The sequence below is a fragment of the Diplotaxodon limnothrissa genome, linkage group LG4 (genome assembly GCF_057381915.1).
Source record: "Diplotaxodon limnothrissa isolate DT_005_m linkage group LG4, D_limnothrissa_male_GT1.1, whole genome shotgun sequence".
Lineage (NCBI taxonomy): Eukaryota > Metazoa > Chordata > Actinopteri > Cichliformes > Cichlidae > Diplotaxodon > Diplotaxodon limnothrissa.
Genome location: NC_140599.1, coordinates 8,941,728 through 8,952,878, shown reverse-complemented (window position 1 = coordinate 8,952,878; position 11,151 = coordinate 8,941,728). Strand labels below are relative to the sequence as shown.

Genomic DNA, 11,151 nt, shown 5'->3' with positions numbered 1-11,151 from the left:
TAATTAAAGTGCTTTATTCATTAAAGAATAATAATGATGCAATAATTTAGCGTATATTATTCCAAATAGGGGGCACACTGCATCATGAGTACTTTTGCTGTATGGAAGTGTATTATGATGCTAAAATGTTTGTACTTTTACTTACTCCAGATTATGACTTATAGCTAATTGTCTAAGCACGTTTTATTATTTATTTTTTTAGATAAAGTTATATCAGACACATTTTGTTATTCCAAACTGTATTTATGTAACTGTTGAGTAATTCCCCATTATAAGAACGAGTCTTTCCTTCCTTTCTCGCCTGCTCCGGTCGTAAACACGCCCCCTGATGCACGCTCCCCTCCATTGGTGTTTGTCATCCGGGGGCGAACTGGGCTGTGCCAGTGGATTTGTGGAGGACTGCTGCTCTCTCTCGCACAGAGAAATCTGTGTAAGATGCAGGACAGTAAACATGTAGCAGCCGTGACCGGATCGACACGCGGTGAACTCCAGATGCTGCGCGTGAAGGATCGAGCCATTTGAAAGGTGAGGTGTGAGGTCTCCGTGTTTGACGACGTTAGCTGTTCTCACATCTGGTTGAGCGGGCGAAGGCAGTGGCTGCATCCTCGACGGAGTGATATAACATCGGCTGGAGAGTTCACGGAGAGCCCGGGATCCCCTGCGGACCCTACACCTGTGTCTCTTAGCACGGTTCTACTCGCTTCAGCCCTACTAATTATCGCCTTGGGTTCCCTTTAGGTTTTATACCGAATACGTTTATGTGGCTTCATGTGGAGCTCCTGCATGGAGCCCGTTCTTCCAAATACCTACGCAGGCTGGGCTCGGACACAGTTAACTTGACCAAACTTGTTCGATATTTTTACATGACAAATACGTTTTATCATAAAATCCAGACTTGTTCTGTTTATAACAATCCAGGTAGTATTGAAAATTGTTCATTTATTGAAATAGGTTGGTTTTGTGTGGGCAGGTGGCACATAGGGAGGACGCAAGAGGAAGATGATAAATCAAAATGTTCGATGATAAAAAATACAGTGTAGAAAACTGGTTTGGATAAAATTTGTACGATTTTTAGGTTCAGATGTAGTGCCGTGCCCTTATACATATGGATTACATCAAGTGGGACTGCACTGCACAAGAACCTGTAAACAGCTTTGTATTGGAACTGATGATACACCACAGTTGGCTAAAGAAAACTGGAAAAGTGTTGCCTGCACTGATGGGTCTCAGTTTATGCCTCAGCATTCAGAAGGCGCGGTGAGAATTGGAAATAAACAACATGATCCCTCCTGCCTAGTGCTAACGGTTTTGTGGTGTGATGGATATTGTCTTTGGGCCCCTTAGTAGCTGCTGAGCATTACTTAAATGTCATATCCTACCTGACTGATGTTGCTGTCCGTGTCCATTCCTTTATGACCCATCTTCTGACGGCTGCTTCCAGCAGGATAACGCAGGATAACAAATCATGTCGCAAATAATCTCAAAAGGGTTTAAAAGTCGAATGTTTCATTGTTATTACCTATATATTCATCGTGTTAATATATATATATTTTTTTACTTCCATCATTGCCTCATATTCATCAGGTTATGGATCCGAGCCTTCCTTCTGTCATCCTTTTCATCCTGATTGGCTATGTTTTAAGCTCTTTTGATAACCGCCACCACAATGTCACCCGCCGGTACGACTACTGCGTGCTTGGAGCCGGCCCCGCAGGACTGCAGATGGGATATTTCCTCTCCAAGGCCAGGAGAAACTATGTCATCTTGGAGAGGAACTCGGGACCCGGCAGCTTCTTCAACAAGTAAGGAACTTTGGGCGAGCTTTCAACATAACACACGCGTTATCCTCCCGTATAAACTCTGAGGGACGTCTTCTCTGCTTTGTTTTGTGCATGGCAAGGTATCCCAGGCACAGGAAGCTCATCAGCATCAATAAGATCTACACCGGAAGGGGGAACCGAGAGTTCAACCTGCGCCACGACTGGAACTCGCTGCTGAGCGATAAACCTGACCTCCTCTTCAAGAGGGTCAGCGATGACTTTTACCCGCCCGCTGACGCCTTCCCTCAGTACCTGTCCTTGTTTGTGGGGGAGCTAGGGTTGAGGGTACAGTATGGTGTTGATGTTGGGAGGATCAGGGCAGTGCAGTCTGCAACGGGAAGACACTACATCCTGACTGACCAACATGCGTCAGACTACACGTGCAGGTATTTTGTCTCTTGATGATCCTCGGAGGAGAAATTTGCATTGGTTTGGATTGTTCTGTTGCACTCTTGTCCTCTCTCCATCAGCGTCCTCCTGGTAGCCACGGGCCTGTGGGTTCCTCACACGGTGGACTTTGTCGGTGCAGACCTGGTTGAGGGCTATGAGTCCATCTCCACTAACCCCGACGACTACAAGGACCAGGCCGTGCTCATTCTGGGAAAGGGAAACTCTGCTTTTGAAACAGCCCAGAGCATCTTAGGAAGAGCGAGTCGGGTGCACATGCTCAGTTCCAGCCCCGTTCGCCTTGCGTGGCAAACGCATTACGTGGGAGATCTCAGGTAAAATAAAGGATGGTTTCAAAACAATCATTACTTATTATGTCCCATTTTATTTCTTAAACCTGCTCCCCTGCTTATCCAGAGCTGTGAATAATGAGCTGATAGATACGTATCAGCTGAAGTCCCTCGATGGGCTGGCGGAGGCCCGTCTGGAGAAGATCGTTATCGCTCAACAAAAGGAGGAAGGCAAGAGGAGACTGGGTGGAAAGAAGAAAGAGAAAAGGAAACAGCTGTATCTCACGTTAAATAAGTACATGCACAGTAGGAACAGTTTTGATGCGACACAGGAAGAACTGCCGGGGCATCACATCGACAACTTCCCCATGCGAAAACCCTATGATCGAGTCATCCGATGCCTCGGATTCCGGTTCAACTTCAGCATATTTGACAGGTGAAGGCTGATGTTACGTGCTCTTCTTATTCTATCTAAGCACAATATGTAAGATAAGCCTGCTCATATCGTATTAAAAAATTCTCCTCAGCTCCGCCTGCCCACCGAACAGTGAAAATGCCAAAGGGAGGTTGCCTGAGTTGACGCCCTGGTACGAAGGGAAGAACACCCCGGGTTTGTTCGTGCTGGGAACTGCATCTCACTCCAGAGACTATCGCTCATCTGCTGGCGGCTTTGTGCATGGATTCCGTTACACAGGTGACAGACTGCTGTTGTTTTGTGACATTTTGAAATTCCCGTCACCGTTTGTTAAAGGCACCGTGGCATCAGATGATCTATTGCAAATGTAGTTGGTACGACAGAAAAGTGAATTTTGTGCCAGTTCGACCTGTGATCAGGATGATTTTAACATGAACTGTGTTTTGTCTAACACAGCACGAGCTGTACATCGTTTACTTGAACACCGTTACCACAGGAACGCGTGGCCATCAACACAACTGTTGGCAACACATTTGCAGTCGTGGATTCTGAAGCGGGTCGACGAGGCCTCGGGGCCATACCAGATGTTTGAGGTGCTTGGAGATGTCATACTTCTTCGAGGGTAAGTATTTATTGCATGCTTGCTTGTTCCAGCTGTTCTCTTTTTTCCACTCTTGCTCATTCATGCTTATTAGGTTACATGTCCTGATAGTCTCAGAATTCATACTGACTTTTGGGGGGAGCAGCTAACTTTTTGGGGCATCCCTTGTAGTCAAAGGCCACTTTTACAAGTAATAAGTATGCAGTCTAAAACATGGGTATCCATGATCTGATTTTACCTTCCAAAAATTGCAGCACTGTTCCAGTTTTCTGTTGGCAAATTCTGGTAAGCTTGTGTAATCTTTTCCTCAGTTTCCTGTTCAGGAGTGGCAACGTTTTTCTTCTGCTGCTGTAGCCCATTTGCTTCAAGTTTTTACATGCTGTGCATTAAGAGATGCTCATCTACATATCTTGGTTGTTACAAGTGGTTATTTGAGTTACTGTTGTCATCCTATCGGCTTAAAGCAGCATCAACAAGGCATTTTTAGCCAGAGAACAGCTGCTCACTGGACATTTTCTTTAAACCCTAGAGATGGTAATGTGGGGAAAATCCTAGTAGAGCAATACTTTCTCAAACACTCAGTCTCAAACACTCTGACACCAGCAACAATGCGATGTTCAAAGTCACTTAAATCACATTTCTTCCACATTCTGTTGCTCAGTTTGAATTGTGGGAGCTCAAAGTGATCATGTCTACATGCCTAAGTTGCATTGTCAAACAAATGTGCTTGTATTGTTGAGAAAATGTTTTTATCCTTGATTCTAATCTGCTGTTTAGCCTGTTTTACACTGCTGGAGCTGCAGCTACTAGAACAGAATACCTGTTTAATCAAATACATTCATTTCACTCTGATCTTCGAACAAACTAAATTGATGTCCAGTTCCTTCAATATTAGGCAGTTATTGTCCTTCTTTGCCAGAAGAGTAAAGTCTCCAAACTATGACACCGCCTTACATCATCACAAGAAACAAAGCTGCAGTTGTTGATATTCATTATATATTTTATTCTCCTTTCTACTTGACTCTAAGGTCTCACTGTGAATACTTGGAAGAGTTTCCACTCCAGGCCCTGCCTCAGCTCTCCTCTCTTTCTGGCCACGATGTCTCCATGCATGGACTAATAGTTGTAGTCATGCAATATGGGAAGAAGAAAATAGACTATCTGGGGCGCAGCAGGGCAGAAACAGAGTGGACTAATGCTTGGAAATCCAACTTTCTTCACCCTGTTTTATACTACTATAAAACACTACCTTCTGGTGAGTAGGAATGGTGTCACCATCAAAAAAAGATTCGCTGTATACTTGACAGGGAAAAAATAAAATGTGATCTTTTTTTCCCCCCAGTGGAAGAAATGAAGCTACGTCCCAACGGCTGGCCTTTACCGCGCCCCCAAGCCATTCATCACATAGTGGAGGACTTCCTCACAGAATGGGACGCTCCAATATCTCACATCCAGCCACTGCGACGCTTCCTGGAGCACTGTCTCCAGACTGACCTCAGGGCCTTCTATGCAGGTAATGCACACATTAACAGCTTATCTGGAAAAAAAGAATGGTATGTTCCTACTTTTTCAGTTTTTAAATTTTCCAGAGAAACACGTCTAAGAAAAGAAGTACACCTGTGAATAAAGCATGCTTTCAGTTTATGTTTAGGTAGCTCCTCTGCACTGTGTTGGCAATGGTATTGAAGAAGATAATAGTGAAGGTAATAATAGTAAAAATCACTTTCAGAAAGACATCTACTGTAATTTAATGTATTCCCTGTGTAATCCATTGTTCTAAATTTAAATGGAATTAAGAAATGATCAGACAAATAACATGACTTCTTTCAGCAGCTGGCGGATTGACTCATTCCCTTCTGTCCTCCGGTTTTTCAGAATCCTGCTTCCACTTATCCCTCACCCACCGCATGCCACCACTGTTTTGCCAGCAGGGATACCTGAAGCAGCAGGGGATCCCTCGCAACAGCCAGCTGCGACAGCGCGTTCATGACGCAGGACTGACGCACACCGAGCAAGACGTAGGCACATCCGATGCTGACTCGACATTTCCAAATTACCTGGCACCAGCTGGAGCATCCGTATCTTCAGGACTGAAACTTGACTTATGATTGTTTTACCTAAGCGTGCAGCATGCACCTGTAAGATTTTTCAGAATTGCTACCTCCAGCACTTGCAGTCATTACCTCCACGAGGCCAAATCTTTTTTGGACAGAATGCCATCCTACAGATCTGTGTTTCACAACCTGTTTACCGGCTTGAAACAAAGCAGTTTTTCTTAGAGAGTTCTGCTGCTTGATTGTTTCAACCAAAGACTAATTCTCCCTTCTTTATGTTATTAGTATTCAAAGTATTAAATAAAACAAAGAACTACAATTATCCTTTATTATATCACGTTGATATATTTCCTATTCTCTAAGCTGACTGCTGATGCTTTAGATATATCATGTGACCATCATTGGGAGTCAAGACCTGCAGATTGGAAACCACTGCTCATCACTTTAGGGAGAGGTACGCTGTCCCATAAAAGCTCCCAAGTAATTATTTTCACAAGTGTTTGTATACAGGATGTTGTGTGTTATTTTCATATCATGCAGATCTATATATCATGTAAAGCTCTACAGGTGGAGGGTGGGTATCACAAATATTTATGCATAAAAATTATGGTAAATGATTAAACAAACATCAAAAAGGAAACTCTAGTTATTTTTGTTTTTTTTATTTTATTTAAATTATTGGCTTTTGGGTAACATTAGTGCATTTCTCAGTGCGCATGCCCAGCGCAATCGTCGGCCCAGCACTGGAACAGTTTGATTGGCTGCTCGATTGCGATCGTGCCATTGGACGGAAGTGAGTGAGCATCTCTTAATCTGATTGGTGATTCATACTTCGAGGTTGTTGGCTGTATGATGGGCGTGGCTTTTACCCGATGAAGTGGAAAATGTGCAATAGGGGACATTTTGATGTGTGAAGGAAAAAGGCGTCCGCAGTTTAAACACTTTACATTTTTCCAGGATGCAGTGACGCCACCGGGAGAGTAACTGTGTTTTCTGACGCTGTGTAACGGCCCGAAGAGTCGGTGCAAGATAAACATGCTTCAGACGAGGCGGACTCCCGATGCTACTCGCGGCTTTATTTCCCTTTAGCTTCAGCAGGAGTTGTAAGGTACCTTATGCAACGAGTACAGCGCAAAAATAGCTTCTCTATGCCAAGATAAAGTATGGATGGGTGGAGCGCTATCCCTGCCTCGGATAATGACCCGTCCAGCTCGGAGGGGGAATACATGGTGGAGCAGGGACCCGTAGAGGGAGCGGCGGACAGGGAGCAGCAGCGGGGTAACGTGGACGGGATGGACGACATGGGCAACGGTGCTGTCGGGTTTGGGATGAGTGGGACAGGGGAGGGCAAAGTGGTGCTGGGTCGACTCGGACAGAGAGACGACAAAGAACTGAGGTACCTGCACTTGCTGTGGGAGCCGGGGCGAGGAGAGTTCGGTGCGGGTGATGTGGCGTGCAAACTGGGGAAGATAACGGGGAGCAGGGCCAGGCGGCACCACAGAGCCGTGCGGAACCTGGGTCCCATCGGTAAAGATGTTTATGGTAAGCAACGGTATGGTAAAAGAAATAGTGTGTGCGGAGTTGTAGTTATGTGTTTGAAAATGTCGCTGCACAAACTAAGTAGTGCTGTGCAAGACTGCAAATGTTGGTATCGATCCGATACCAAGTGAATAACAGGTCGAGTGTTGCCGATACCGATGCTTTTAACCTATAAAGGTTATGTCATGAGATGAATCATCATCAATTTGCAAATTCTTTTGAAACTAACTAACCAGCACTAACTCATACTGCTAATGTCACATAAACTGAGAGCTGGTATGGTAACAGTGAAAATGCATGTCAGTAAGTAATGCATGCTGAGAAGATGTGTCACAGTGAATAAGAACATAATTCTCAGTATTGAAGTTCTTATTCCTGTGTTGTTAATTGATAAAATGCTCCTCTGTATAAGGTCTCACATCTAATGCAGTGCAGTTTGCTTCTTTCCATGAAATCCGGAAGAAATACTAATGTCCCTGTCATTGAATGTTTTCTTTTAACAGCTGCCAAAAGACTGAGGGAAGCAGCAAACAGCAATGATATTGACACAGGTATGAACAATGTTTTTTTTATGTAGCAGATTAAAACAGGGTTGACAGACAGGCAAAAGCCAGAATATTAAATTTAAAAAGAAAGGCTGACATTAAAGCCAAAAACAGAACAGGGTAACATTAGAGATTACATGGAAAACACGGCATAGACATACATGAAAGACAAATTGCCAACATAATTAGTAATACTAACAAAAATGTGCTTTTTGTGAGCCTTGGGCTTTTAAATGTAATTTTTACTCTTGGAATAGCCAGTAAAACACTGCGACGTGACCACATTGTAATTAATGCACCAGCACAAATGCCACCAACGACATTGACCACTTCAGTGTAGGTTACATCATAGCCTTCACAAAGTTTCACCCCACAAGTTAAAATCAGGCCTAAAGATCAACTCTACAAGGAGAAAGGTCAGGATTGAGGTGATGTGATGACATTTGCTAAAACATCAGAAAGCCTAGCTGCTGCATTTTTAAGTAGTTGGAGGTGAGTGAGTGACTTTTCATTTATACCCAGAAGGAGAGAATTGCATGGGGTCTTGCTTAAACAAAAGAAAAGCATGGGCGAATACAGTAAAACACCTTGCGAGCACTGTCTGGGAGGGATGACTTCAAGTTGTGTTTTTCTATTTCCTTTTTTTGAAATTCACATTTTCTTCCTCAGTCCGAAAGCTCCTGCAAGATGATATAGACCCCTGTGCAGCAGATGACAAAGGAAGGACAGCTCTTCATTTCTCTTCGTGCAATGGCAATGAGAGCATTGGTAGGTTGTCAGTGGCAGATTTTGTTTACTGCGCTTCATATAACTCTGACTGATGCTCATAAATGTCCTTACCTTTACCTGGATTTAATATCAGTTGATCATTGTTCTTTCCCAATGTCTGTTTTATGTTTATAGTGCAGTTGCTGCTGAGCCACGGTGCTGACCCCAACCAGCGAGACAGTCTGGGGAATACCCCCCTCCATCTGGGTAAGAGACCATGACCCAGAAAACTCAAAACTAAAACTGAAGTCAGATTTCTGCATCGGATCGTGTATTTCTTTCACAATTCACTTTTTTCACCCCATGTTCCTACAGCGGCCTGTACCAACCATGTGCCTGTAATCACCACACTGCTAAGGGGAGGTAAGACTTTTGTACAGCAGCTAAATTCTCCATCTTTGTGAAACAATTACCAGAACTATATTGCTTTAGATATTATAAGGAGGTGTATCGCCCTAAGGAAACGTGTAAGAATTCATGCATGTTTCTTTTTAAGCACTTGGAACAGTGGAAATGGGGGTGGAGTACTCCAGTTACAATGACATTTGTTTTTTACCAGTGTAGTTTGTCCAAAAACTTAACGCTCAAGTCTGGCAGATAATTAAAATCCAGTGCATATGCATCAGCCGATCAGAGATTTGTCTATCAGCTGCTAATAATTCACCACAGAGTGTCCTGATATGGTAATACACCAGACAACATGCAGTACAATGTGGTGTTAGTAGGGTTGTAGTTAGCCAGCTAGCTTTAAATTAGACATGATACTTGACTCTGGCGGTGGCTAATTTATGGTGTTAGCTAATAAATTAATAAAGTACACAAGCTAATATTAGCCTGAAGAAAGACAGCTTGAGGCAGGTTTTGAGCATGGACTGAGTATGTAAAAGATGGACATAGCTTCCAGATCTGAAAAACTATGCAAATATGGAAGTGCCCAGAACCTCCGACTCATTTTAATGGCCACAAGGAGGCGACGCATCTGGTTTTATAGAAATCTATCAAATAATATTCCCACCTCCCTTGATCAGTACGCTCACTTTATTGTGTGATTGAGCCTCCATCAGCCTCTAAGCTTGCAGTATTCTTGTTTCTTGGCCTTACTGCCCCTCACTCTTCAGTTCTGGTTTCAGAACTGCAAGAAACCTTCGTAACAGGGTTTCGCTAAACAGTTGGTGATGTCACAGTGACTTTGTCCATCTTTTATATACAATCTCTGGTTTTGATCTACAACACCAAATGAGGCTCTTGACTCAAATGCCCTGTGGATGTCTGTTGTTTTTCCCCAAATTGTGCCATATTCCCATCTGACCAGAAAGGCCTCACTAGAAAAAAACAAACCATGTAGCTCATATGTTGGACGGGAAACTCGTTAGCTTGATAATTGATTTCTTCATGGCTGCCATCTTTAATCTGAGTTAATAAATGAGGAAATGTGATGATAACTTAATTGGAATTTAAAGGCAATTGAAGGTAATGGGTAATTGAGAGGTTTGTTTGTTATTGTTTTTCTTAAGGAGCCCGCGTGGATGCCCTTGATCGAGCTGGCAGGACCCCACTGCATCTAGCACGCTCTAAGCTGAACATTTTGCAGGAGGGAGATTCACGCAGCTTAGAAACACTGAGAGGGGAAGTCACACAGGTAGAAAATGGCTTTACTTTCTTAGAATAGTAGATGCAAACTGAGTTTGGAAACACGCAGTCTGACTCTGCCGCTCTTCCCCATTGATGGAGAATTTTTATGTTTTTTTTTTTATCTGCCTGTCAGATTATTCAGATGCTGAGAGAATACCTGAATTTAATGGGCCAGAGTGAAGCTAAAGAGAGGCTGGAGCACATTTCGACACAGTTGGAGCACACGCGCACCAAAGAGCAGGTGAGACCTCATCACTCAGTCTTCAATTCTCCTATTCAGATGGACGCATAATATTTGGACAACGCAACAAAACTTTAATATGTATTTTAGATTTGTGTTTTTTTTCTCACCAGCTCTTACACAGCTCTGTGGTTTTCTTACAGGTGGATGAAGTGACTGACTTATTGGCCAGTTTTACATCACTCAGTCTACAGAAACAGAATTTGGGCGACAGGTAGAAGATAAAACACTGAAGAAGTGAAACTCAGCGCCTCTTTTTTTTGGGGGGGGGGGGGCACAAGCTTCTGCTTTACTAGCTTCGACCTGGCCAGCACGAGCTGAACCACCACGCTGTGGTCATCTCTTAAACTGAGCGTTAAGATAAATTGCCCTTTGGAACAGTTGTACTTTTTGTTATATATGTTTGTTTTGGTAATTATTTGGTTGTTCTCAAACTGTGGGCTGTACCTCACTGGTGGGGTACAAAGCCACTGCATGTGGCTTCATATATGTGTGTGTGTGTGTGTGTGTGTTTAAATGAGTGTTGTTTTGATGTTATGCTGACGTTTTTTATTTTTAAATTAATGAATGCCAAAAATTGTGCGTTTTGGTGATTGAACTTAAACAACGGTGAGAGTTTCGCAGTTTGTCCAGGGTGCTAACAGTGCTACACAACATTATTATCTTGGCTAAAATGATTAGATGCTAATCATATAAGAACCCCCCTCACCAGGACAAAACACACTGAGAACAGGAAGCTAGTGGAAGTGCTGCGCGAGTGACAGCATTTGAGTCAACGTGCGATTGTGTTTGTGTGCTCATGCTAATTTCTTGCAGGTTACCAGTAAAGATTATTTGAGACAAAATAATTTAACATTTA

The 11,151-nt window shown here is 43.3% G+C and overlaps 2 protein-coding genes across 2 annotated transcripts; both read left to right on the top strand.

Annotated features, from left to right (window-relative positions):
• The first annotated feature begins 403 nt into the window (after positions 1 to 403).
• Positions 404 to 5,797, top strand: foxred2 (FAD-dependent oxidoreductase domain containing 2). The gene is made up of 10 exons (XM_085351391.1): positions 404 to 525; positions 1,585 to 1,802; positions 1,901 to 2,206; positions 2,291 to 2,542; positions 2,625 to 2,933; positions 3,025 to 3,191; positions 3,369 to 3,534; positions 4,542 to 4,768; positions 4,856 to 5,026; positions 5,389 to 5,797. Exons 2-10 carry the CDS (start codon positions 1,588 to 1,590, stop codon positions 5,619 to 5,621), a joined length of 2,046 nt encoding a protein of 681 aa, XP_085207517.1. The 5' UTR covers positions 404 to 525; positions 1,585 to 1,587; the 3' UTR covers positions 5,622 to 5,797.
• A 677-nt stretch (positions 5,798 to 6,474) lies between these two features.
• ankrd54 (ankyrin repeat domain 54) lies at positions 6,475 to 11,105 on the top strand. The gene is made up of 8 exons (XM_085351404.1): positions 6,475 to 7,109; positions 7,610 to 7,657; positions 8,321 to 8,419; positions 8,555 to 8,626; positions 8,735 to 8,782; positions 9,934 to 10,058; positions 10,185 to 10,292; positions 10,436 to 11,105. The coding sequence occupies exons 1-8, from the start codon at positions 6,731 to 6,733 to the stop codon at positions 10,508 to 10,510; spliced, it is 954 nt and encodes a 317-aa protein (XP_085207530.1). The 5' UTR covers positions 6,475 to 6,730; the 3' UTR covers positions 10,511 to 11,105.
• Positions 11,106 to 11,151: the final 46 nt, after the last annotated feature.

Excerpts from the sequence above, each read along its gene's own strand:
- foxred2 (XM_085351391.1), top strand. The coding sequence starts at position 1,588 with ATGGATCCGAGCCTTCCTTCTGTCATCCTTTTCATCCTGATTGGCTAT. Across the intron at positions 2,207-2,290 it reads GCGTCAGACTACACGTGCAG|CGTCCTCCTGGTAGCCACGG; the intron begins GTATTTTGTCTC and ends TCTCTCCATCAG. Across the intron at positions 2,543-2,624 it reads CATTACGTGGGAGATCTCAG|AGCTGTGAATAATGAGCTGA; the intron begins GTAAAATAAAGG and ends CTGCTTATCCAG.
- ankrd54 (XM_085351404.1), top strand. The coding sequence starts at position 6,731 with ATGGATGGGTGGAGCGCTATCCCTGCCTCGGATAATGACCCGTCCAGC. Across the intron at positions 7,110-7,609 it reads CATCGGTAAAGATGTTTATG|CTGCCAAAAGACTGAGGGAA; the intron begins GTAAGCAACGGT and ends TTCTTTTAACAG. Across the intron at positions 7,658-8,320 it reads CAGCAATGATATTGACACAG|TCCGAAAGCTCCTGCAAGAT; the intron begins GTATGAACAATG and ends TTTCTTCCTCAG.